Consider the following 25,523-nt stretch of genomic DNA (forward strand, 5'->3'; position numbering starts at 1 on the left):
GTGGAGAGGGTAGGCGAGGGAATGGAAATGTTTGTTCAAAGGGGCATAGGAGCAATCTGCAGTAGATTGTTGAGGTTTATCTGGCAGGTAGCTGTAGCTGATAACAATGCATATTGCAAACAACTACAGTTCCGAATGTTTCACCATAGAAGTAATACATAGAGCATAGATAGGTTAATTAGTTCAATTCAGTCACTCTACTTTGCATATTATATCGAAACGTCACATTGTACCCTGTCGGCCTATGGAACTGTCAATTTAAAATAAACTTTAAAATAGAAGACAAGGAAGAAGGAAGAGCTAGATTTTGGATTGGCTGCTCCCACCACTCCATGTGCCTTGTGGAAGTGTCCCAGACCAAGTGTCCCCTCTCCCAGGCACTGTACAGGGCAAAAATCTCCTGTGCTGCGGGCTCGGATGTAGTTTTCACCAGGATGGGCGTGTGTTTCTCTGCGATGCAGGATAGTTGGACGTTGGAAATCAGTACTGTTAATTAAGGCCCGGGGAGATAGCTCAGTGCCTGGCAAACGCAAGGTCCTGAATTGGATCCCTGATACAGAAAACACACACACACACACACACACACACACACACACACATTCTCTTAAATAACTTTACATAGAGATGGGGTCTATTTCGCTCCTGAATGTGGGGTCTGAAAGTTGGGTGAAGAAGCAGTGCCACTCAGTGGCTTTCAGAGGAGCAGGATTTGTTTGGTTCTTTGTGTTTGATGCTTATACTGAGGATTTTATAAGAGATGATACACTGGAAGCGTTTGCACTCCCTGTAGCTAGCAGCGCCCTAGAGAAATGGTAGCCCGGGTGGTGAGTGGGAAGAATTTCTGTGTCAACTTACATTGTACCCTGCCTTGGAGGTTTCTTGAAGCCTGTTTCCTCATCTGTACAATGCTCATAATAACAATGCCTGTCTTATAGAAAAGTTAGGGGAATTAAATAAGATCCTGTTGGGCTGGTGAGATAGCTCAGCTGTCTAAAGGGCCTGTTTTAGCAAGCTTAGGCAAGCACAGGGATCACAGTTTGATCCCTGGCACCCCATACCAGTGCCACCTCTGCCCCCAGGGCAGGCTGAGCCGGCTACAAAAAGAAAATTAAAAAATATGATCATATTTATGAAGTGGTTATCTCAGCACAGAAACACTATATCCTAAATGAATGTGGCTGGTGTTAGACAATATGAAAAGCATTGTGGTTGTGCTGTCCGGCCTCAGTGCAATCCAGTGACTTCGTGGTATCTGACTACATGCTTCTTGTGCTCTAGGAGCCTCACGATGGTCAATGCTAAGAGCTGGATCCTGAAGAAGCACTTTCAGGGCAGCCCTACTCAGAGTGACTTTGAGTTGAAGACTACTGAGCTCCCACCCTTAAAAAATGGAGGTAAGATTTCAGAGTTGGAAGAGACTATCTGTTACCCTTTGAGCACAGCAGGCTACACCAAAGTTTAGTGACTTCAAGCAATTGTTTATGAGCTCATGGTCCTGAGGGTTGGCAGTTTAAGCTGGGTTAAACTGAATGATTCTTCCACTGGGCCAAATGGTTATTTTAAGATGGGCCTCAGTCTTGTATCTGGTGGTTAGCAGACTTTCTCCTGCAATATGGGCCTCAGTTATCTCTGAGCTCTTCCTGGAAGACTAGTGTGAGCTTTGTGCTCATGGTGATCTTGTGGATCTGCAGCAAGGAGAGTTGGTGATTCCCATGTGCAAGAGCTTTTCCAGTTCCTATTTGTATCATGTTTTTTAGTATTTTATTGGTCAAGGCAAGTGTCATTGCCAAGACCAATTTCAAGGGATGGGAAGCCACATTTACTCCATTTTGTTGTGGAGCTGGGGATTGAATCCAGTGCTTTATGCATGCTCAACAAGTACTGTGATGTAGTGCTATGTCCTCAGCCCCTAGAAACAGATTTCTTGATGGAAGGTGAGGGCAAGAGCTGGCACACAGCTGTGAGAAGTATTTGCAGCCATTTGGCATCTGCAACAGACTTTTTCAGGGTCCTCTGTATAAAGTTTTGGTGTCCTCCTAGAAGTTCCTATTGTTTCCTTTGACAACTGAAATTCATGCTTGACGAAGTACTCTTTTAAGCCTTTAACCAGACTTTGGGAACATCTTCTCTGCCCTCTTAAGAATAATCATACTACTGGGGTAAGCACCACCCAGTACCCATCTGCAGAGCTCAACTATAAGAGGTATCTGTAAGGAGTCTTGCAGATAGAAAGGCTTTTGGGTTGGCCAGATAGCTCAGCGGACTAAAACACCTGCTTAGGCAGGCATGGGAACTGGGGTTTGGTCCCCAGCCTGCCTTGCTGGCCTTGCCCCCAAGGCATGCTGGACAGCGACTGAGACTGGCCATGGCGGTGCGTGCCTGTAATCCCAGTGCTTGGGAAGCTGAAAACAGGAGGATCACTATGAGTCAGATCTATGTAGTGAGAACCTGTAGACCTGTACTAAGTACATTAAAACAAACAAATAAACAACAACAACAACAAAAAAAACCCATTAAGATAGGAAAGCTTTTGAGAAAAAGGGATGTAATCAAGTTGAATGGCAAGGTTATCAAATCTCATTTCTGTTGAGTTGGCCCGTATTCAGATGCAAAATTCTAGAAAACATGTCCATGAGGGTTATTCCACTGAAATGCTGATTCTTCTTACTAAATGAGGCTTTAATGAAATCCAGTGTGAGCATTATAACATAGAGGTTGCAGATTTGGTGGGAAGGGGAAAGGGAGAAAGGGGCAAGAGAAAAAAAACCTGAAAAGAAGGGAAAAATGGAAACAAAGCTTCTGTAAATAAAGCAGGGATGAGGGGTTGAAGGAAAGGGGAGGGAAATGAAGAAAAAGGAAAAATCAAGATATATTATATACAGGTACAAATTCCCTATGATGCATGTGATCATTATGGTTATCTAATTAAAAAATAATAAATAAGTAAAATAAAATAAAAACAATAGCACAGATACAGATAAGAGGACAAGGGCCAGGGAGATAGCTCAGCGGCATAAGCACCTGTCTGTCAAGCATAAGAGTCTGAGTTTAATCCCCAGTATAGCAAAACAAAACAAAACAAAACAAAACAAACAACAACAACAACAACAAAACCACATAAGAATACAATCCCAAAGCAGAAAGGCATTTTGTGTTTATTTATAACTAAAAAAAAAAAAAAAAAAGATCAGGCTTGAGTTTTAACTGTCTGTGTAATGCTTTCTTTTCTAGAGATCCTGCTTCAAGCCTTATTTCTCTCTGTGGACCCTTACATGAGGTATTATTTTCCCTCCTAAACCTTCTTATGTTGTATATTGGATACTATGATGAAATGCATTAGCTTGTGTTTAAAAGGTTTTTATTTATATCATTGAAGAATTTTATTTCTTTTAGAGTTTCTACAATGACCAGTGAGCCTTGTGACTCATCTTTTAAAAAGTCAACACTGTCATTTCCCCGTTTCTCCTGGTTTGTATCAGTGATGGGGTTCATGGATGCTCAGTTTCTATCAGCAGAGATCTGAGAAGGCTGGCAAGAGATTAGCCTGTTCCTTTCCCTTTACAACCATCTCTAGTCTGCTGTGCATAGTTTGCTATTTATTTCTCATCAGATTTTCTTGCCGAAAAAAGGAAAACAAGAAGCTAACTTCCCACTTGACCAGTTCATTACTTGCAAATTATTTGGGCAAATTGCTAAAACTAAAATCAGTTATCCTTTCCTTCCAATGGCCTGTAGTCTTTTGATATACGTAATCAGTAGTTAACTCAAATTTGTAAACACAGCAAATAATTCAGAGAGGGAAGTGAATTCAATGTCTTCATAGGCTACTAATACCTCAGTACTTTTTGGCCAATGCAAATAATATACCTGTAGCTATCATTCTTTTGAATGCTTTTTCACAGTTGATCGATAAAGATTACAATCTCAAATGAAAAACACAGTTTAAAAATGTTAATGAGCAACCCTTAATGTTTTGTATTAACAAGAGCTATGTGGTGCCGAGGTGTATATTTTAAGTCACTGATTGAAACTCATCTATACTTGAACATGGTCGTAAGAGTCTTAATTTCCTTCATAGAAAAACACTAGTAGAGTGCTTTGAAGATCACAGAGCAGAAGTACTTCTTCTGGTAGTGTATGTGCTACCCTTGTGGATTTTGTTTTTGGACATACTACCCAAGTGATTTTCTGTTTAGCTAAAAATTCAAAAAAGTTTTTTCCATGTGCTTTTTGCACTAAGAATAAATTTTTCTTTCTTTTTTTTCTTTTTCTTTTTTCCAGAATGGCATCCAAAAAGATCAAGGCGGGTGACATGATGATGGGGGAACAAGTGGCCAAGTAAGAACTTCCATGTGTTCCAATGCTTGGAAAATAGGCCTCTTTCCTTCCTTCTGAGCTCTGTCTCGGTCCCTTGCTCCTTCGGGTCCTTCAGCCTGTGTGGTTTACTTGCTGTTTAATCCTGGAAATGACTTAGGAAATCTTACTCTTTTCCTGATTAAGTGAAAAAGAAGGAAGAATGTGAAATTGTCATTTCAGCTGCACTCTGTTAGCCTTATTATGTTTCTTTAAAATTGCATTTATCTAGTTCATGTTAGTATAAAAATTCAAATAAAACAAAGAGTTTTTATCTTGAAATTGAGAGATACCCCTTATCTGAGCCTTAAAGTCAGTTGTTATTAATGTATTATTATTTCAAAAATTGTTCAGTGCAGGTAGTTTATGGTTTTTTTTTTTTTTTTGGAGCTGGGGATTGAACTCAGACCCTTGCACTTGCCAGGCAAGCACTTTTTCTACCAAGCCATCTCCCTGGCCCAGTTTATGTATTTTTAAGCAGGATTATATGCCCTTCAGCAGACTGCTTATGCTCACTTAAAATGTCATAGAAATCTTTTGTGAATACTATTTAAATATATCATCTACCTTGATTAAAACTAAATGTTGGGGCCTGGAAGAGAGCTCAGTAGAATAAGTGCATAGAAATAGGCGGGGTAAGAACTAGGAACCCAGCTCATCAGAGGTAGGAAAAGAGGAACCCAAAAACCCACGTGCAATAGGATTGGAGGCTATTGAGTTTGCAATGTAAGTCTTTGGGGGAAGCTTTGAGGTCATAACAGCAGCTTGTAAAGAGAATGGGAAGTGAGAAAGTTTGTCTGTAGAAGGTAAAAAAGAGGAAAGAAAAGGATGGGATTATAAAATGGCAGAGTTGGACATGCTTATATAGGACATTACAGAAGAAACTTAAAGATTCAAGAGAAGGCAGGACTGAGGGATAGAGGGTGACCTCTAAAGAAGAGAGGATGATATCCTGGGTAACTTGAACCAATGGATGGAGCCTTCTGGATTAAATGGAAGAGAAGTGGGTGAGCACAGGGACAGATGCCGGATCAGTGGAAAGAGTTCTTCTCTGCTGGCCCCTTTGCCAATGGCTGAGAATTAAGATGCCGAGAGGTGATAGGGCATCAGCCATGGAATGTCAACTTGCACGCCCTTGCTGCACATTCACTACAAAGCACCCCAACTCCCATGAAAGGGAAGATGTGTCATTTGTCTTCATGTGCTTTTCCTTTCAGAGTTGTGGAAAGTAAAAACTCAGCCTTCCCAAAAGGAACTATTGTACTGGCTCTTGCAGGCTGGACAACACACTTCATTTCTGATGGGAAAGGACTGGAAAAACTGCCTACATGGTGGCCAGATACATTATCACTGTCTTTGGCCCTGGGGACAATTGGCATGCCAGGGTGAGTTTCATTTTATTTGTTTGAGTACCTGACATACTGGTTTTCCAGAACTATTTACATAGAACTTAGTCAACAAACAGAGACTTGGAGAATTATATAGGTCAGAGGCTGCTTAGAGATGATAGTAAGACTAAGGAAGCAGGAAGGGCCTAAAATACATTAGCAGATGAATGGATAAAGAAAATGTGATATACATGTGTGCATGCATGCACACGAACACGCACACACAGAGGAATATTATACAGCCTTTTAAAAGAAGGAAATCCTGACATTTGTGACACCTAGAGGACATTTAGTGAGATAAATCAGGCACAGGACAATTACCACATGATGTCACTTATTGAGAAATCTAAAAGAGATGAACTCAGAAACAGAGGGTAGAATGGTGGTTACCAGAGATTGAAGGCTGGGGCCTGGGGCCTGAGGAAACATTGGTCAAAAGCTATAGAACTTGTTCAGACAGGAGACATTCAAAAGAGCTATTGTACAGCATGGTGACTATACTTACCAACAACATGCTGTGTTCTTAAAAAGTGCTAGGAAGGTAGATTTGAAGCATTCTTGCTGCAAAAATGGTAACTATGAGGTAACTTGTGTTAATTAGCTCAATTTAGCTATTTCCACTGTAACTAAATGTGTATGTTAATTAGATTTATTAAACCATTCCATTATACCTAAATAACTATGTATTTCAAAACATATTGTACATAATACATATTTATATATACATTTTTTAAAGTTTTCAGTTAACAATGCATTTTAAAAAGAGAAGAGTAGCCTGTGTCTTGGTTACTTTTCTCATTCCCAAGACAAAATGCCCAACACCCAGACTTAACAGAGGAAAGGGTTGCTTCAGCTCAGTTTGTAGAGGTTTCAGTGCATAATTGGCTGGCTCCAAGCTAGGGTGTCATGGCAGGGGGACTTGGTAGAGGACAAACAATTTGTGGGTGGCAGGTAGAAGGCAGCAAGGAGCAGTGCCAAGCCTGCCTTCTCTCTCTCTCCCTTTATATTCTATCCAGGCTGTAAACCTTTTAATTGGTGCCTCCCACATGCAGGGTGGGGCACCATTATCTAGACCTTTAATTCTAGTATCACACCCTTAATCCCATTCACACACCCTAATCCAGCCACCTTCAAAACTCCACTCTTGGGAGAACATGCAGTTTTGAGGAGATGCCCAGATACAAGCCATTACAACCAAAGTCAGCCTTGAAGCTAAAGGAAAGGAGGCAAATCAAATCCGAGATCCTCAGATATAAAAAGAAAGCAATAGTCAGCAGCAACACGGAGCATGATCTGTACAAGCATTGAAGACCTGCAGAACCCACCCCCCAGAAAGCCCCACCTCCAGAAAAATCCACCACTTCCCCCTGGTGTTATTCTGGCAAATGAGCCTTTTAACACATTGGTCTTTGAAGGAATTTAATATTCAAACTATGTCTTGTTTCTAAATTGTTGATTGTAAGGTCCTGTTAGGCCAAAGGACCAGCCACATAGCTCAGGGAATTAAAGTACCTGCAAGCAGGTGCAGGGTCCGGGAGTTCGATCCCCACCCATGCCTGCTGTGCCTGCTGTGCTGGCCCCCCCCCTTGGGGTGCGCTGAGACAGCAATTGAGATGGGGCGTGGTGGTGGTGCACCTGTCTGTAATCCCAGCTCTTGGGAGACTGTAAACAGGTGGATCACTACAAGTCCGATCTAGTAGTGAGACCCTGAACATCCTGTAGACCCTTCCCTAAAATACAAAAAACAAAACAGAACAAAGTGCATCTTTAAATTTCTACTTAGATTTCTTGTTAACTTCTCCATCTTATCTCTTTTGTTTTTAATAAGAAGTGAGGTTTAGTAATGGCCTTGTGTATCTTAGATCAGTATGTCTAACTGAGGTAGATTCTGATCTCTGGAGATACAAGAAAGGTACCTGGAGAAGGGAGATGCAAGTTGCTATGGGTGTAATGACACAATTAGAAAATATATTTTCTGCTTCTCTTTTGGGCTTAGGCTAACTTGCCCAGGAAATTCTAACGTCGCTGTTCTTTAAGCTGTGGTTATGGTCGATAGCATTCATAAAAACAGCCTGAAATGTTATTAAAATTCAGATTTCCCATAGCTAAGTATTTCTGAGTGAGTGAGTCTAGGGTGCGAGTGGAGAATCTAAATTTTCAACAACCACTCCATCTTAATTCTGAGGGAAGTGGTGTTGTATCCATCTTCTGAAAGGCACTGTGTGAAAGGAACATAAGATACAGTCACACATCACTTACTATCATTTTTATTTCATCGTGATGCAAACATCCCATTATGTACCCAACACAAACTGAGATAGTTACAGTGTCATTAGATGATACAATCTTATGGACCACCATTGTGTATGCAGTCGGAAGCTGACAATAGTGCCATCATGACACCCACAGCTGCGTTTAGATCCTCAGAAAAAGGTTGCCTCCATCCACCACTGCCTCCCCACCAATGCCCAACTCTCATGTGCCCCAAAGGGAGGCAGAGCCTGAATAATTTCTGTTATATATGGAAATATCTTCCATTGAGGATGCAAAAATATAATTTAAAATTTTCTGCTGCTAAACTTCACATCTATGTCAGGCCCTCATTTTTCTAGTAAAAGAAAACTTTAGTGATTTCTCCATCAGTTCAGGATTTCTTTTGTCTTTTCCCTCCTGTGGATGCCAACCTCCAATGTTAATACAGTTTCAGTGCTGACAGAAAGAGGACAGGAACTTCCTGCTCTTGCTCCAAGTTGATCTTGTGCATACCTCCTGCATAAAATATAACTTTTCCCACTGAATCTTCAGCCTTGTCCCTTCCCTCACTTCAGCCCATCGCGACGTAGTTGTATCTCTACTCAGTCCTCAGCAGAGCTGTCTGTGCTGCATCTTTAAAGGCCCAGTAGTTCTTTTCTGCAGACTAACTTCAGCAGGCTGCTTAAGGTCACAAGATTTACTTCTCTGGAGCTGTAGAAACTCAAGATTGTTTTTTGTGTAATGCTTTCATGTGTAGACGTAGCATAGCATTGAATCTACTCTGTGGCTTCACCCCATAGAGCTCGACATCTCCCTTGGACTTATGTGGTGATGCAGCAGAAACTATCCATTGTAGAATCCCCAAAGCATAAGGGGAACCTATTTTCTTTTGACTCTGAGACTTGCCCTGGCATGGACCAGGTGTAGCCCCCTCCATCCAACTCTCCATTCTTTTCCTAGTTCACATCATCTTTATTCCTGCCTAGGAGTAGAGAAGAAAGCAGCCCAGAGTGGCTGGTAATACTCACTTCCTATATTTTTAATATATTTTTTTATCCCAGGGCCTGGCCCTTGGCTGCTGAGGCCTTCAAGGTGTTTGTAAAAAAGTAATAGGGGAAAGAAACATGTCCTTTCACATGACCTTGTTTTCTTCCCTTAGCATAACTGCTTACTTTGGCCTGCTGGACATCTGTGGTGCGAAGAGTGGAGACACGGTGCTGATTAATGCAGCAGCAGGAGCCGTCGGCTCTATTGTGGGGCAGATAGCTAAACTCAAGGTAAGCGTCTTTCTCCAGTAACAAACATTTATAAGGGCCAGGGGTATAGTGCAGTGGCCCAGTGCCTGCCTGGCAAGCGCAAGTCCCCCCCACCTAAAAGAATACCATTTATTGAAGACTCACAGTGTGCATTGGGAACACGACAGTGCATGCACAGCAGCCTTCCCCTGACCTCCAGGAGCTTATCATCTAATTAAAAGACCTTCATTAGAAGTGCAAGGTTGAGAATTGAGGAGCTGGCAGTATAGCAAAGGTAAGCTGAACATCGTCATTTGATAGCATTATAGGTATCCAGTCTTAAATGGCCTCCATCTTTATAAGGTCTAATATGTTCATAGTTTTAACTAAACCATCCTTTTTTACAGTTCAATTTATTTTTCCCTTCATGATTGTCTGTAGCAACAGAAAGGACTGAGAGTCATTACCCACATAGTTGCATCATAAAGTCTGTTGCACCAGAAAGAACTGACTGTTGGGAGGTACCCAGCAGATCTCTGCTGGGGCTGGAGGAAGGCCAACTGGAGATGGAGGGCCTTGTGTAGCTCAGACTCATTCTAACTTTGCTAGAGTCTGCATGACCTGCTTTGTTTGGTACAAGGTAAAAGAAAGGCAGATGAGTTACAAGGCTATACACAACTGATGGTTCAGGCTGGTCTCCCATACTAATGGGAGTTTAAAATATAAATCTAAGGCTGTCATAGAGATTGCAGAAATAATTTATTTAAGCAAGTAAATAGCTCTAGAGTTTGGATTTTAGGAATGCCATTTCTTTATTTAGCATGTTAACTTTTTTCCTGCATAGGGGATTGAACCCAAGGCCTTTGCCTTGATGTATATTCGCATCCCTTTTTTATTTTTTATTTTGAGACAGGGTCTCACTAACTTGCTAAATTAACCAGATGGGGCTTGAACCTATTGTTGGAGTTTGGAGTTTTGTTCTGTATTGTATTACAATATAATACAAAACACATTGTGTAAGATTATTTGAGAACAGTCATGTGAAGAATCATATACAAAGAGAGTTCAGGGGCTGGTGAGATATCTTGGTGGTCTAAGGACCTGCCTGAAAAGCACAAAGACTAGGGTTTGATCCCTGGTACCACCTACCATGCTGGTTCCAGAACCAGGCATGGTGGCATACCTCTGTAATTCCAGCACTGGGGAGGCTGAGACAGGAGGATCACTATGAATTTGAGATGTGTAGTGAGAGCCTGTACCAAATATATAAATAGCTAAAACAAAGCAGAGTACAGAAAGTCTGTCCACACACTAAAGACCCAAAGAATCCAGATGAGTGCCTCGATTCCATGGAAATGTCCTGCATGAGTCCAATACCTACAGTCCTTGGTAATGCCCCCCAAGAGTCCACTTGGAGGCTGAGAGCCGATGACAATTCTCACAAATTCCTGTTTCATGGATTTGTAGTGGGAAAGCCATGGAAGTGGTCAGTGATGGAAGCTAGCAAGTCTGCCATTGGGATGAAGGACCTGTACTAGCAGGCTGAGGGATCTGAACTGGAGACAGGAAGTGATACTCCAAGTAAAGACCAGAGTTCCCCTGAAAAGTACCATAGCTCTCCTCAGGGACAATGAAGTTCTAAACTCCTCTGGTAAAGAGAACAGCCAAGCTCATATCAGGATGGGCAGCAGGACAAGCTTCTCCAGGAGAATGAACAGTGCACTGTCTTCCCCTCCAGATTCAGGAAGCAATCAATGCTCAGAGTAAAGACCAGGTCTCTTCCAAAGTGAACCATAGCCATTCTCAGTGATAACAAGGTCCTGAGATTCTCAGACAGTGAGAGCAGCTGAGGTCATTGGGAAGGTCAGTGCGACAAGCTGCTCCATGACAACTAACAGCTCCCTAACAGTTTCTCTACTTCTCCAGTTGTCCCTTTAATGCTGCTAGCAACAGTCCTGAGGTGGCGTCCCACACCCTGTACCATGCTGGTTCAATTCAGCTGGGTATTACAGAGTTGACCACCAGTGGTCAGTTCACCACACCGGTCATGCTCATTCCCAAAGTGCTGAAATCACAGGCATGGCATCACCTTACCCAGTTTAGCATGTTCACTTTGCAGTTAGTGAGTCATATTTGTTTTCCAACACAGAACCAGTCTAGTTTTTCCAGAAAGTTTTATTTACATATGCTGTATTATAGATTGATACCTTTGGCATTGAATTGACCCCCTTGGGGAGGGAGTGCTGGGGATTGAACCTGGGGCCTTTAGCATGCTAAGCACATGCTCTACCACTGAGCTGCATCCCCAGACCTGATTTAATAACATTTAAAAAGAGCATCTGTTATTGTTTTTGTATTATTATATTGCATCTGTATTTATAGATGAGTTGGGCTTTAAAGTTTTGTTTTTGCAAACTCAGAGCACCTAGTCAGACTTACCTGATGCTGGATGTACAAAAGGAATTAGAAATGTTTCTATTATTCTTGTTTTAAATATTTTATTAAAATTAAAAGGGATTTTTCTTATAAAATTTGATAAGAGTTGCCCTTAAAGATGTTCCTTTATATTCAGCCCTTCTGTTCATTTTATGTGCATTTGGTGTAAATATAGATAGTTGCATTTTCTTTCCTTCCTGTTGGGAAGTTTCAGTGTTTTAATAGGTGAATTTAATCCACTTTGTTTCATTTATTGGTTATTGTTTCTCTTTTGGCGGTACACTGCTTATTTTTTCTCTAATTATTTAAAATCAAAGTTTTGTTTAGATTTTGCTGGTGCTTATATGTAAAATTTGTCTTATTTATATTCTCAGTGTTTGTATACATATTTTATATCAAAAATACCTTATATATGTACATAAACTTTAAATGTAGTATATATTACCCCTTTATTGTACTTTCATATCTTAGATTTTGTCTCAACAATCTAAGTTTAAAATTCAATATAATTAGGGCTGGCCAAATAGCTCAGCGGATTAAAGCACCTGCAAGCTGGCCCCGGGGCCCCGGGGTGGGGGTGCGGGTGGGGGTTTTGGGGTTCCATCCCTGGCCTGCCGGCCCACCCAGGGGGTGGGGTGGGGCGGGGTGAGGTGGGGGTGGGTTAAGACTGCAATTGCATGCCTGTAATCCCAGCTCTTGGGAGGTTGTAAACAGGTGGATCACTATGAGTCCGATTTAGTAGTGAGACCCCGAACACCCTGTAGACCCTTCCCTAAAATAAAAATAAAATATAAAAAATTCAATGTGATTATTAAAAAATTTTGGTTATGGCGTCTGAAAATGCTTTTTAATTTTGTTGGGCTTCAGTTTCCAAGGACCTAATCCCTTCGGCGCAGTGCTCTCTTCCTGAGACTGCTGTTTAGAATGCTGCCCAGTTCTTCTGTGATTAGGGAGCACGAAGTCCAGGGCTTCGCACGAAATCAGACGAAGGGTCAGTTACCAACGGTTGAGGCCAAAGAATGATCTGAAGAACCGCTGCCCCAAGAGATGGCGTACTTATTTTTGACAGGGAAGAAGCGTGCCCACATGAAACACTCAGAAAGTCAAATAGATAGGTGGTTGAAGCAGCAGGTTGAGATGAATCGCAAATCCAATCGACATAGAAGGGATCCGCTGGGCGGCCAGGCAAGCGGAGCTGGGTTGTAGACTGACGTGGGGACTAATTTTACCCACAGCGTGAGTTGGCCTATGAGTGAGTAGATATTCTTTGCACATCAAGTGTGTCCTTGGGGAACCTGACCACACCAGAGTAGGAAAGTGGGCTTAGTTCATGTTTCTGGCTCGCTAATGCTCGCCATTTTTCTCCCTGTTTAGGGCTGCAAAGTTGTTGGAGCTGCGGGGTCTGATGCGAAGGTTGCCTTTCTTAAACAAGTTGGATTTGATGTTGCTTTTAACTACAAGACAGTCGACTCTTTGGAAGATGCATTGAGAAAAGCCTCCCCTGATGGTTATGATTGCTATTTTGATAATGTAAGTGTGAACTGGGGTTATCTGATTAATTGATAAAGTAATATATAAAGGAATGTATTTCTAAACTTCCTATATAAAATATATGAAGAAAATACACATGCCTTCTAAAATCTTTTTTATCAGTACATGTTTGCCATTTTTACATTCTTTGTGGAGAGCCAGCATGTGTACATAGCACATCTGAATGACTTTTCTTCATTCCTTGTTCTTGTTCCTCCCAGCTCGCAACCTCTTGATCCTCTTCCCATTTGAGAAGGATCTAGCTCCGTACTTCCTATGTATTATCTTTCATTTTGCTCTTTATTCCAAGTTTCTCATATAAAAGAAATCATGAAAAAAAAATCATGAGATATTTAAGTTTGTGTATCTGATTTCACTTAAGATTATGGGCTCAAGGTATAACCATTTTCATAAAACTGACTGAAATTTATCCATCTTTGTGACAGATTAGTAACTCATTTTCTTGCCCCTAAATGACTTTTCACGACTGGCTCTCATCACTTAGAAAAATGTTTCCAAGGTTCATCCACATTGTTGTGTTTATCAGTACTTCATTCTTTTTTGTCGCTGAAAAAATAGTCCAATATAGGAAATGCCAAATTTTCATGCTATACTCTAATGCTGCTATGAACATTCATGTACAAGTTTTTGTGTAAACCTATTTTCATTAGCCTTATACATCCACCTATGAGTAGAATTGCTAGGTCATAAACTTCATATTTAACCATTTTGAGGAACTGCCAAACTATTATGCCAAGTGATGATACTATTTTATATTCCCACCAGCAATTTGTGAGGGTTACAGTTTCTCCTTTTTTTTTTTTTTTTTTTGGCAGAACCGGGGATTGAACTGAGGCCCTTGCACTTGCCAGGGAAGTGCTTATTCCTCTGAGCCATCTCACCGGCCCCACTCTCCATATTTTTACCAACCCTTATAATTATCTAATTTCTTCTTGTAGCCATCTTAGTGGCCTTTAAGTATTTCCTTGTGGTTTTGATTTGCTTTTTCTGATGCCTAGTAATATTTAGGATTTTTTTTTTCATACATTTGTGTATTTCCTTGGAGAAATACATACTCAAATCCTGTCAAATCCTGTGCCTATTTTCCAGATGGGTTACTTCTGGGGATTTACAAATTTCTTATATATCTAGTAAAATTAAATTTCATTATTCATAACAGTTACATTCTGTGGAGTCACTAGGACCCCTAAACCACTGCTTTTAGTAAAAATTGCATACAAATGCATACATTTTAAAAATAATGTTAGATACTAAAAAACAACACTCCATAGCATTTTTTATTTTCTTCACTTTACAAAAGAGGAAGTGAGGTTCAGAAGCGTTCAGTAGCTTGCCTCTGGCTGCTCCACCTGCTGATCCCCCCAACCCCGGAGTTCGTGCTCACAGGCAGAGAAGCTGCACTGCCCCGCCCCTGATGGGCTCCATCCAGTTATGTCTGCTGAGAGTGGAAACAAAAAGCAGTCAGTTATCCTCCTCCTTTAGTCTCCGCTGGGAACAGTTGTCTCTTGTTGCTGTTCTATTCAGGTCTGCAAATCACCAGGAAAATCTCTGAGTTTTGATGTTGACATTCTGAATTCATTCTAGCGTGTATCCCAATTTACAAATATGAGGTTTGTGGCTATTTTCACGTTTTCCTTGAGTCATTTATCTTCACTTTCTCAGAGGTACTCTTTGAAGCATAAAAGTTCTATATTCTGAGGAAGTCTAAGTTTTCTGGTATTTTCCTTTTGTTGGGTCATGTCTAAAAAGCTTTGCCTTACTGAAGTTCACCCATATCTACTCCTGTGCAAGTTCTCAGATTTCACAGCTTTATTTATATTCATGTCTATATTGCATTTTCAGTTAATTTATGTTTATAGTGGGAGGAAGTGGTCCTCTGTGGTTTCCAGATGAATATCCAGGTTTTCTGTACTGTTTGTTTAAAAGCCTTTGCCACTCCTGTTGAGCTGTTTGGATATTCATGTTGAAAATCAATAGAACATAAGTGTTCATTTTTTAATATTCTCAATTCAGTTCCACTGATTTGTATTTTGTTCATTTATTTGTTTATTTGCTTACTTATTTACTTGGTACAGGGCTGCCGAGGTCCTTGAGGTTGCCAGGAGAGTGCGTAGACCACTGAGCTATCTCCCTACCCCTGATCTGGATTTCTATTCTCAGGCTGAGTTTGCTTAGTTTTGGTTTGCAGTGAGCTTTGAATTTGGCCAGTGTGAGCCTTCCAATGTTGTTCTGTCTATGTCCTTTCAATATTTTTCCGTGTATCAGTTATGGGATAGTGAAACTATTTGGCCGACTAGAGAACCATAGTGTTCACCAAATTAAAGTTTATGTTATAGGGCCAGCCAGATAGCTCAACAGACTAAAGTGTCTGCTTAGGCAGAGCGCAACAGCCTGGGTTCATGATCCCCAGCTTGCCATGCCGGCCCCGCTCCCAGGACGTGCTGAGATGACAACTGAGACTGGGAGTGGTGGTGCATGCCTGTAATCCCAGCGCTTGGGAGGCTGAAAATAGGAGAATCACTATGAGTCCAATCTATGCAGTGAGACCCTGTAGACCTTGTACTAAATACATAAAAATAAATAATAATAAATAAAGCTTATGGTATTATGTGTTCCTAGAGTCAAATGCAAATGTCTGTTTCTAATGTATTTTTGTAACTGTAATTTTCTGTACAGCTGTGCTAATTTAATTAACTCTCTTTGTTAAAGTTTGTTTTGTGTGTGTTACTGGGAACTGAACCCAGGGTATGCACATGCCAAGCAAACATTATACCACTCATCTATGTGTACAGCCCTTTTAAAACGTTTTATTTTGAGATAGGGTTTTGCTAAGTTCCCTGGGCTGGCCTTGAACTATCGTCCTCCTGCCTCAGCCACTGGAGTAGCTGCGCTTACAGGCATGTGCCAGCATTACTGGCCCTGTCAGTTTTTTTGCTACTAAAACAGTACTGTGAAATAATGACTATGATTTAACAATTCTCTTAAATGTGGTCAATACATTATTCAAAGTGTTTGCTTGTTCGTTTTCCTGTCTGTTTAGGTAGGTGGCGAGTTCTCGAACACTGTTATACCCCAGATGAAGGAATTTGGAAGAGTTGCAGTCTGTGGGGCCATCTCTGTGTATAACCGCACCGGCCAAATGCCCCCAGGTAACAAGTTCATACAGAGGATCACAGATGTAGGAGTACTAGATAAGGGAATAGTCACAGATACTGCATAGACCAGTAACTGCCAGCACATAGGAAACATTGCCTGATAGTCTCAATGATAATGAAATAGCATTTATTAAAATAAAACCGTGGTTTTCAAATATTTGGTACTCAATCTGCTTGAGTGACCTTGCAATACTAAAAGCAGAGGGATCAACAAGTGTGGAAGAAACAGTTACAGTTATTTAAAGTTGTGCTCACCTATTATATTCTTTGGCTTTATGGAAAGACAGCCAAGATTTGATTTAGAAACATGGTATCAGTCCTATTGTTAAAGGTGTGGGTTGAGTGGAGCGTCTTAATACAGGGGAAGGGAAAAGCTGTCTGCCCTGTTCTTCACAATCTTGGACAGCGAGTCCTAGAGTGTAGGCTACCTTAGGAAGCCCTATTTTCTCAACTTGAAAGAGCATGGCATAGCATGGCTGATGGGAATGTTGGTGTCTTTTTTGAGAGCAAAACAGATTTTTTTGTGGTACTGGGGATTGAACTCAGGACCCTGCGCTTGCCAGGCAAGTGCTTATTCTACTGAGCTATGTCCACGGGCCCAAAACAGCAAATGTAGCAATAAAATTGGTGGAGCTGTCCTAATAGTGGAATACATAAGGATTTGTGGGAATCAGAGGCAAGGCAGAATTTCCTCTGGTTAAAATGGAATGGCCAAGGTCAGCTCACATCCCCATGACCTATCTGAGTACTGAACTTCCAAACAATAACTGCTAAAAAGACTAGATCAGGTAAGTTCCTGTAAGCAAAATATTTGGCTATACCTCATTAGACTGCCGTTAAGAAAATGCATCTTGGGCCTTTGCTTGACTGATTGAAACATGATTTGCTGTGATACTAGCTTGGGATCAATTAAGAAATATAGAAGGAAAAGGTCTCTAACGATGACATTGCCAAATGAGTCTGACTTTCCTTCTTGGAGAAGGTCATTGCTTTGAGTTTTCATAGCTCAGCCCCTTCTGCTGTAAGTTCAGCTGTTTTCCTGTGGTTGTCTTGTTTATTAGTGTGAGTATGAGCGTTCATTTTCATGAATCAAGGCTGGTATAAAATGAGTAACCAACTGATTGGTGTTTGCCTAGATCCTGACTATAATCTAAAAGATTTCTTTTTATTTTCCTTTCCCCATTTTTGAGACCATAGGTAAATCTGTATTTGTATAACAGCACAGAATGTTTAGAGCAGAAAATGACCTTATTTGAGGAATTCAAAACACTGGCCTTTTTTGTTCACTTTTGGTCCCAGGAATTGCATTTAGGACCTTGTGCTTGCCAGGCAGTCACTTATGCCACTGAGCTGTATCCTGGACCCAGAACGCTGGTCTTTGTTTTGAATGTATTGCTAATGGGATTTAAGGAGTCTGTGCTTGTTCATCTTCCTTTCCATAAAATGAGACCTGTACAAGATGTCTCATTAGTGCTGGGGAGATAGCTTAGCAGTCTTAGCTCTTGCCTGGCAAGTACAAGGACCTGGGTTCTATCCCTGGTACCGTATACTGTGCTAGCCCCAGAACCCCAGGTGCACCTGGGGTAACCCACGCCTCTAATCCCAGGACTGGGGAGGGTGAGACAGGAAGATCACTATGAATCTGAGCTGCATAAGATCCTGTATCAAAGAAAGAAAGAAAGAAAAGAAAGAAAGAAATGATTTAAAGAAAAAAAAGATGCCTCATCGGCCTGGGAGTAATCCATGCAGTTCTTGTTGGTACTGCTTTTGGCTCTCTGTGAGCGCGGAGAAAAAGGGGCAACTTCAGTGTAAGAGAGTTGGAAGTGGTGTTTGGAGGGCATAACAGGCAGCAGAGAAACAAAACAAGGACAACCAAGGACTGGAGGTAAAGTACATTAAACTCAACTCAAACAGAAATACTGTTGGTGTTTTCCAAAGAAGTATTTGGCTGCTTCACTCATTATGCATTCGTTTCCGTGGTTCAGGACAAAGCTTGACTTTCCCACTGATGCTGTCTTCTCCAAATTAAGGAGTAGATTTGATTCCTGGTATGTGCCCCCAAGGAGAAAGAAGAAAGAAAGAAAGAAAGAAAGAAAGAAAGAAAGAAAGAAAGAAAGAAAGAAAGAATCAAAATAAAGAGGGAAAACTTTATGCTTGAGTAACACTAGTTACCTAAGATGTGAAGCATAGTTTGCACGAGTTGTCTTCCCTTTTCTGGCTCTGCTATCCCTTAGGCATCTTTGCCTGACTTCTTAGAACTTGAAAGAGTATATTTAGGTGTTCTCTCCATTGCTGGCCACTTAGGATCCTTGGGAAAATAAACCTAGAAGCCAATGCAACCTACTCTGTCTCATACAGGAGTGGTCCCTTTCTTACATGAATGCTGCCTGGCCTACACGCGCAAGGACTCTTAGTGTGCATTTGTTTCCTATTGCTGCAATAACCAATCACCACCAATTCAGTGGCTAACGCAGTGCATATTTACTCACATTCTTCTGGAAGTCAAAATTCTAAACTTGTCACCCGGACCACTTTCCTGTAGAAGTTCTCAAGGAGGATCTGTTTGAACTTCTAGAAGTCACCTCTACTCCTTAGCACGTGGCCCTTTTTCTTCAAAGCCAGCAGCATAGCTCTCCTCCTACTTCCTGCTCCTATCTGCCTTTCCCAATCTTCCCTTCTATCATCATGTATTCCTGGCCCCCCTTCCCTCTTTCCCTCACAAGAGTGCTTATCATTATATCGAGACTAACTGTATAACAGAGAATAATCTCCCCATCTCGAGACTCCTAATGTAATTACATCTGCAAAATCTTCTTTGCAAAGTAAGGTAAAATATTCACAGGTTTTGAAAGTGGATGCTGTTGTGGCTGTGACTTTGTTTTCCACACAGTGTTGTTGGCAATCACAGCAAGTTGACACTTCCATGGACCCTGTCATCCAAACATGCCCTCTGCTTTCAGGTCCACCCCCAGAGATTTTCATCTATAAGCAACTCCGTGTGGAAGCGTTCGTGTTCACCAGGTGGCAAGGGGAGGTCCGTGAGAAAGCCCTGAAAGAGTTGATGAAATGGACTGTAGAAGTAAGTAGCTCCACAACCACTCTTCCACTATATGCTAGATCTCTTTGAGGTTTGCTAATCAAAATCATTAGTTCACCAGTCCTTCCCTCTGCTGCATCACCAGTTTCTTCCTGCCTGTTGGATCACTGCTTTTCAAAGACAAACATTCTTCTCTCTTTTCCCATCTTAAAAAAGAAAACAAAAAAGAATCCTCTCAAGTTCCACTTCCACTGCACTTTCGAGTCCATTTCACTGCTTTTCCACTTTGTCCCACTGGACATGTTATATACACACATTCACGTAGCTTCTATCTTTCTATCCTTTCTTGAACCCATGTGTCAGGCTTTTGCACTGCTGCCATTGTACAAAAACTACTTTCTTCAGGGTTACCTCACATTGGGACACGAACAGGTCTGTCCTTACTATTGCCTGGCTGTGAGGGAATATTTTAGAGTGATTGCTCTCCATCGATGTATTTTTTTTCCTTTGGCTTTCCTTCACTCTTTGATATCCTCATTAATTAATCTTCTGCAGACTTCTCTTCTGGCTTCTCTCCAAACTAATAATCAAGTACCTGAGGCACGGGCTCTGGGTCGCTTTTCTTCCCTACTCACACGCATGATCCTTTGACTAGCTCAGCCAGGCCATGGCTTTAAATACCATCAATATGCCGAGATCCCCCACATTTCTATCTCCTTTGAAGATCAGACTGCTCAGTAGCTGTACCTGGGTGCCCAATACACATCAAAAACTAATTATGTTTTAATCATTCCTGCTAAACCTGCTACGTACTCAGGCTTCATTCACCATATCAATCATGGCAGTTCTTCTCTTCTAATTATTATTATTTTGTTTTGGTTGGAACACTATTCAACATTTTCTCTGCTAGCTATTTTGAATTATGTAGTTAATAGGATGCAACAATAGTATGCAGTAGAACATTAGAATGAATGAGGGAAATTTTAAAAGAACCTTATTTTAAGGTGAAGTATCCCTTTATTTCTGATCCTCGTTGGTCCTTTTTACCCACAGCAAGCCCATTTGTATGTATTGCCATCTCCCTTCCATGAGATTATAACCACCATGAAGGCAACAATATTCATATGCTTAATTTTCTCATATATTTGTAGCACCCGGAATAGGGTTTGAATCAATGTAAGCATTAAAGGGCTTGGAGGGTGTAGCACAGTGGTAGAGTACATGTTTAGCATGCTGATGATGTGGGTTTAATCCCAAACACCAAAAGAAAAGAAATATACCCACAGGCATTAGATAAAAGTTGTTGAATAGGGGCCTGGGAGATGACTCAGTGGAATAAGTGCTTCCCTGGCAAGCACAAGGGCCTGAGTTCAATCCCTGGTTCCACCAAAAAAAAAAAAAAAAAAAAAAAAAAGTTGTTGATAGATAAACAGTAGGGGGTACATAAATGAGCCATGGCTGTCCTAGGTCCTAGATCATAAAGAGCCTTCTTAGAATCATGCCTTCAGATCCAGAGGAACCCTTTTCTTTTTGAGCTGTGATCATTTTTCCACCTTATCATAGTGGAACTTTAGTCAACTGGAATCTAAAGGATCAAGGCTCATTGTTTTAGTTTTGGAGAAGAATGGTAATATAATGGCTTCCTAATTACCGGCTTATGGCCATTTCCCAATTCAAAGAAATAAATTACTCCTCTGGCAGCCGCTGGAGCTTGGCAGTTTTCCCAGTCTAACACTTGGAGTGCTAGGCTGGGCTCTCTAAAATCCTGCGAAGAGCTGAATTATTTTTAAATTCCCAGTGTGTTGCCTCTTTGTCCTCATTGGAAAAACACAATCTTGCCTGCCTTTCCATAATCACAGCTAACAAGAAGCAACCCCTGTGCTGGTTTCATGCTGTCCGTAGTGTTTCTAACAGTGAAGCTGAATGGTTTCTATTTTAAGTCACTAATGAATTCTAAGCTTCCCCTTTCCCACTCATCTTTTTTTTTAAATATACATTTTATTTTAGAACCATTTAATATAATATAATACAGAAAGCTCCCACAGTTTCTGTATCTATACATTAAATTTCCCATCATTAACATTTCACATTAGTATTTGTGTTAATTTTCTAGGGCTACATAACAGAGTTTAAAGCAACAGACTGGGTTGCTTAAACAAAGGCATTTATTTCTCCCTCTTCTGGACATTGGAAATCTGGCATCCAAGGTGTCAACAGGATTGTTTCTTCCGAGGCCTTTCCCTGCATCTTTACATAGTCTTCTCATTGTGTCTTAATCTCTTATAAGAACAGCAGTCCTATTGGATCGCGACCTACCAATATGGCCTGACTGTATCTTTTCCCCCCCACTTTTTATTTTTGGTTTGGTACATGATGATGATGTTCCTCATGAGGAGCTGGTACATGCCCATAGCACATCTTAAGTCCTTGTTCATGCATTCTCCTACCCTCCCTCCCACCTCTCCATGTCTCAGCTGCCTTCCCTTTTGCAAAAGGTCTACCTCTCTGCTTTCTTTTTATTTTATTTTATTTTATTTTTTTCAAAACAAATTGATAGGACAGTTTCAATAATTAACACAATGCATACATTCTTCCTAGTGGTTAATTGCTGCACAAGATGTGGACATGATACCCTACCTACAGACACTATTAGAACAAATCCCTCTATTCGTAAAGAGAATGCAGCTATATATCTATCCTAAGCATTTTGAATACACAGATACAAAATGAACATTCATCTGGATCCCCCTTTTTTTTTTGTTAAGTTCCATTATTTGAATATTATAGGTGTGTTAACTCAGAAAAACATTCTAAAAGAGTCCAGTAGTCTATAATAGTATTGGGTCTTCCGTTTCACTGGCAATGTTTATTGTTTGTCTTTTACTTTGCTATTTTATGTTGAGTTCCTCATATAAGAGAAGCTATGCAATATGTGAGCTCATGTGCCTAATTCACTTAACATTATGATCTCATGATGTATCCATTTTCTTTCTTTTTTTAAAAAAAAAAAAAAAACATGGAACGCTTCACGAATTTGCATGTTATCCTTGCACAGGGGCCATGCTAATCTTTTCTACATCGTTCCAATTTTAGTATATGTGCTGCCGAAGCGAGCACTCCATTTTCATGTTGTATCTTTTTTTCTTTTTTCTTTTTTCTTTTTTTTTTGAGATAGGGTCTCACTATGTAGCCCAGGCTAGCCTGGAACTCATGGTGACTCTTCTGCCTCAGCTTTCCGAGTGCTGAGATTGCAGGCATGCGCTATGATGCCTGGCTCCATTTTCTTATAAATGACTTAAATTTATCCTTTGTTATGGCTGAATAGTACTGTATTGTGCATAAACACATTTTCTTTAATCCATTTAACTGTTGATAGGCATAGAGGCTACATCCAAGATTTAGCTATTGTGAATTATGCAGTTATAAACATGGGTATGCATGTACTACTGTAATAAGATATCTTTAGCTCTTTCAGGAAGATGCATGCAGATTATTTCTTTGAAGCCCTGTCTCCACATACACTCACATTGGGAGGTACTGGGGGTTAGGATTCTAATGTATGAATTGGGGAAGAGAGGCTTCACATTTCAGTCCCTAACAGCATTTATCTCCTTTAATCATTAAACTGGAGGCCAGTTTTCCATCCTATTGTGATATTCTGCTTTTCTAAGTCACCATGAGTTGGGGTTTTCAAGGGAAGGGTTTAAGCTCCAGAGCTTCTCTTTTCTGAGTGACTTAAAGCAAATAATTCTGTTCACAAGTTCGTACATGAGGTCAACCATCAGTAGAGTACATGAAAGAAAAAATGCTTTCAGGTAGTTCCAGTCTCGACATAGACTGCTTGGAAGAATTTGAAAATGTAAATTAGTTCTACATAGTAGACTGTGTGCCTTGGAGTAAAAACGAAAAGGAAAAACCTTCCTCAGTAAAGTGAGCCCTTCCTTTCCTTGATCCTAAATAAATGTTAAGCACAAATTGAAAGGTCCTTGGCCTGAGGGGGATACAAATTACTGGAAAGCTGAGGTTGTTGATACTTCCTGAACACGCTCCACCATCTGCAGAGCCCAAATAGGGTAATTACTCTGCATGGCTTGGCTATTAGAAGTGACTTTTGAAACAGACTGTCTCAGTTACGTCCTTGTTGCTGGGACATAATATGCAACAGTCACAATTTAAGGGAGGAAAGATTTATTTTGGCTCCGTTTGTAAAGGGTTAAGTCCCTAAGTCTGAGACAGGATGCCATAGCACAGGGGCATAACAGAGGAGAAGCAGCTTCTGGCATGGTGGCAGGAAGCACAAAAACCAGGGGTGAAGGAAAGGGCCAGCGAGATAGCTCAGGGACTAAGCGCCTGCTTAGGCAAGCCTGGGGACTGTTGTTGGGTCCCATGAGTACATGCCCCATTGACCCCACCACCGGTTGCACTGAGCTGGCCACCAAGATCCAGTGTGTGGTAGTGCATGCCTGTAATCCTAGTGCTAGGGAGGCTGAAAACAGGAGCATCACTATGAGTCCAAGCTGCATAGTGAAACTCCATACCCAATACATTAAAAAAAAAAAGGGGGTAGAGGAAGAGAGAGACCCAGCCCTGCCCCCTGCCTCACCAGGACCCTCCACCTCCAATCAGGCTTCACTTCCTGTCTTACTTTTGTTGTTGACACAAAACACCCAGCACCTAAAGTTAAAGGAGGGAGGGGTTGTTTAGCTCAGAGTTTGTAGAGGTTCCAGTCCATAACTGCCATGCTCCAAGACAGGGTGGCACATGGCAGAGGGACAGCAGTGCATGACAGTGGAAGACAGCAAAAGCAAAGCAATAAGGGGATTTGACAGTGTTTTTCTACTCCTTATATCCTATCCAGACTGCTGGGATTAGGGTGATGCCAAACCAATCAGTAGACTGATTAGCAATCATGTACCCTTAATCCCAGCATCACACAGTCTAGATTCAGCTACCTCTGTAAAAGCCCTATGACCACATGAGGCTTTGGGGGGGGCTATCCAGAGACAAAGCCCCTAAACACTTTTAGTTATAATCTCATTAGTGATTCATCCATTGGTAATTATCAAGACCCATGATCCAGTCACCTCATAAAAGCCCCCTGTCAGAGTCTAGGGCTTGGGGTGGGGGTGGAGCCAGATACAAACCATAACTCAGACATTATCTGGCAGTGATGTTCCCTTCTCTATTTCCACCTTTTCTGGAATCATTGCCTTATTAAGCTTTTCTATATAACTTACTTAGCAAATACCTAATCATTGCATGCACCAGTCCTCAGACCTGCCACTTTCTTATGTGTACTTTATAATCTGTTACAGTTTGTATAGGGGTCTTGCCTTCAAGATTAACTTTCAGTGCACAGGAAACATGCCTTCACCTTATGAACTGTTAGAATAAATGATAAATTTGTTGCTAACATGAGAAAAAGTTTGGAATAAGAAATCAATATGTATTGTTGTTTTGATACAGGGCAAAATCCAGTATCGTGAACACATTGTCAAAGGATTTGAAAACATGCCAGCTGCATTTATGGGACTGCTGAAAGGTGAAAACTTGGGGAAAGCCGTTGTGGAAGCATGAGAAATTGGCAGATGAATCATCATAGCATGATGAGGATGACTACTTACGCTTTCACTACTCAGTAAGAATGTATACTATCCAAATAATCTAAGAAATAGAATGATGTAGTCAATTAAATACATTTAAGTTGTCTGTAATTAGTCACAAATAATGTTAAGTTTCATAGTGAACCACAGCCAGCGGTTCACTACCTGCTACATCTTTTTCTGATTTTTGACAACAAATAATAGCATTGGAATCTGTGTTAGTTTTCCATTATTGTAACAAATCTTAGATAGGAAGATTCAGTACCTGAAAGATGTTGGTTCTGTTAATCCATTCTGGCATCATAAAGCAGAATAATCAGATAAATCTCTACAATGAAACAATTGGGCAATAACCTTGGAAAGATGTAATAAGCTACCAGTATGTGTTCAAGGAAGAGAAGGGAGGAATGCCAGCAGGACGAGGAAAAAAGAAAAACTTTATACTGTATTAACTCTTGTGCTGTTTGATTTCTGATTCTTATGTACAAATTTGCTAACAAATAAAATTAAAT

The 25,523-nt window shown here is 40.8% G+C and overlaps 1 protein-coding gene and 1 non-coding gene across 3 annotated transcripts in view; one reads left to right on the plus strand and one right to left on the minus strand.

The window, feature by feature from the left end:
• Positions 1-25,523, plus strand: part of Ptgr1 (prostaglandin reductase 1) — a 26,548-nt gene extending 1,025 nt beyond the window's left edge. For both annotated transcript variants that reach the window (XM_004647266.2, XM_023707542.1), the window contains exons 2-10: positions 1,279-1,394; positions 3,232-3,277; positions 4,282-4,338; positions 5,571-5,738; positions 9,154-9,271; positions 13,040-13,195; positions 16,257-16,365; positions 19,332-19,450; positions 24,875-25,523. In XM_004647266.2, the coding sequence (XP_004647323.1) occupies positions 1,289-1,394; positions 3,232-3,277; positions 4,282-4,338; positions 5,571-5,738; positions 9,154-9,271; positions 13,040-13,195; positions 16,257-16,365; positions 19,332-19,450; positions 24,875-24,985 (990 nt within the window). In that variant the 5' untranslated portion in view covers positions 1,279-1,288 and the 3' untranslated portion in view covers positions 24,986-25,523. The remainder of the gene's footprint in view (positions 1-1,278; positions 1,395-3,231; positions 3,278-4,281; positions 4,339-5,570; positions 5,739-9,153; positions 9,272-13,039; positions 13,196-16,256; positions 16,366-19,331; positions 19,451-24,874) is intronic.
• Positions 22,419-22,525, minus strand: LOC111814361. The gene has a single exon (XR_002819367.1). It is a non-coding gene; the product is annotated as a U6 spliceosomal RNA (small nuclear RNA).

Source organism: Octodon degus, unplaced genomic scaffold (genome assembly GCF_000260255.1).
Source record: "Octodon degus isolate 3935 unplaced genomic scaffold, OctDeg1.0 scaffold00297, whole genome shotgun sequence".
Taxonomy (NCBI): Eukaryota; Metazoa; Chordata; class Mammalia; order Rodentia; family Octodontidae; genus Octodon; species Octodon degus.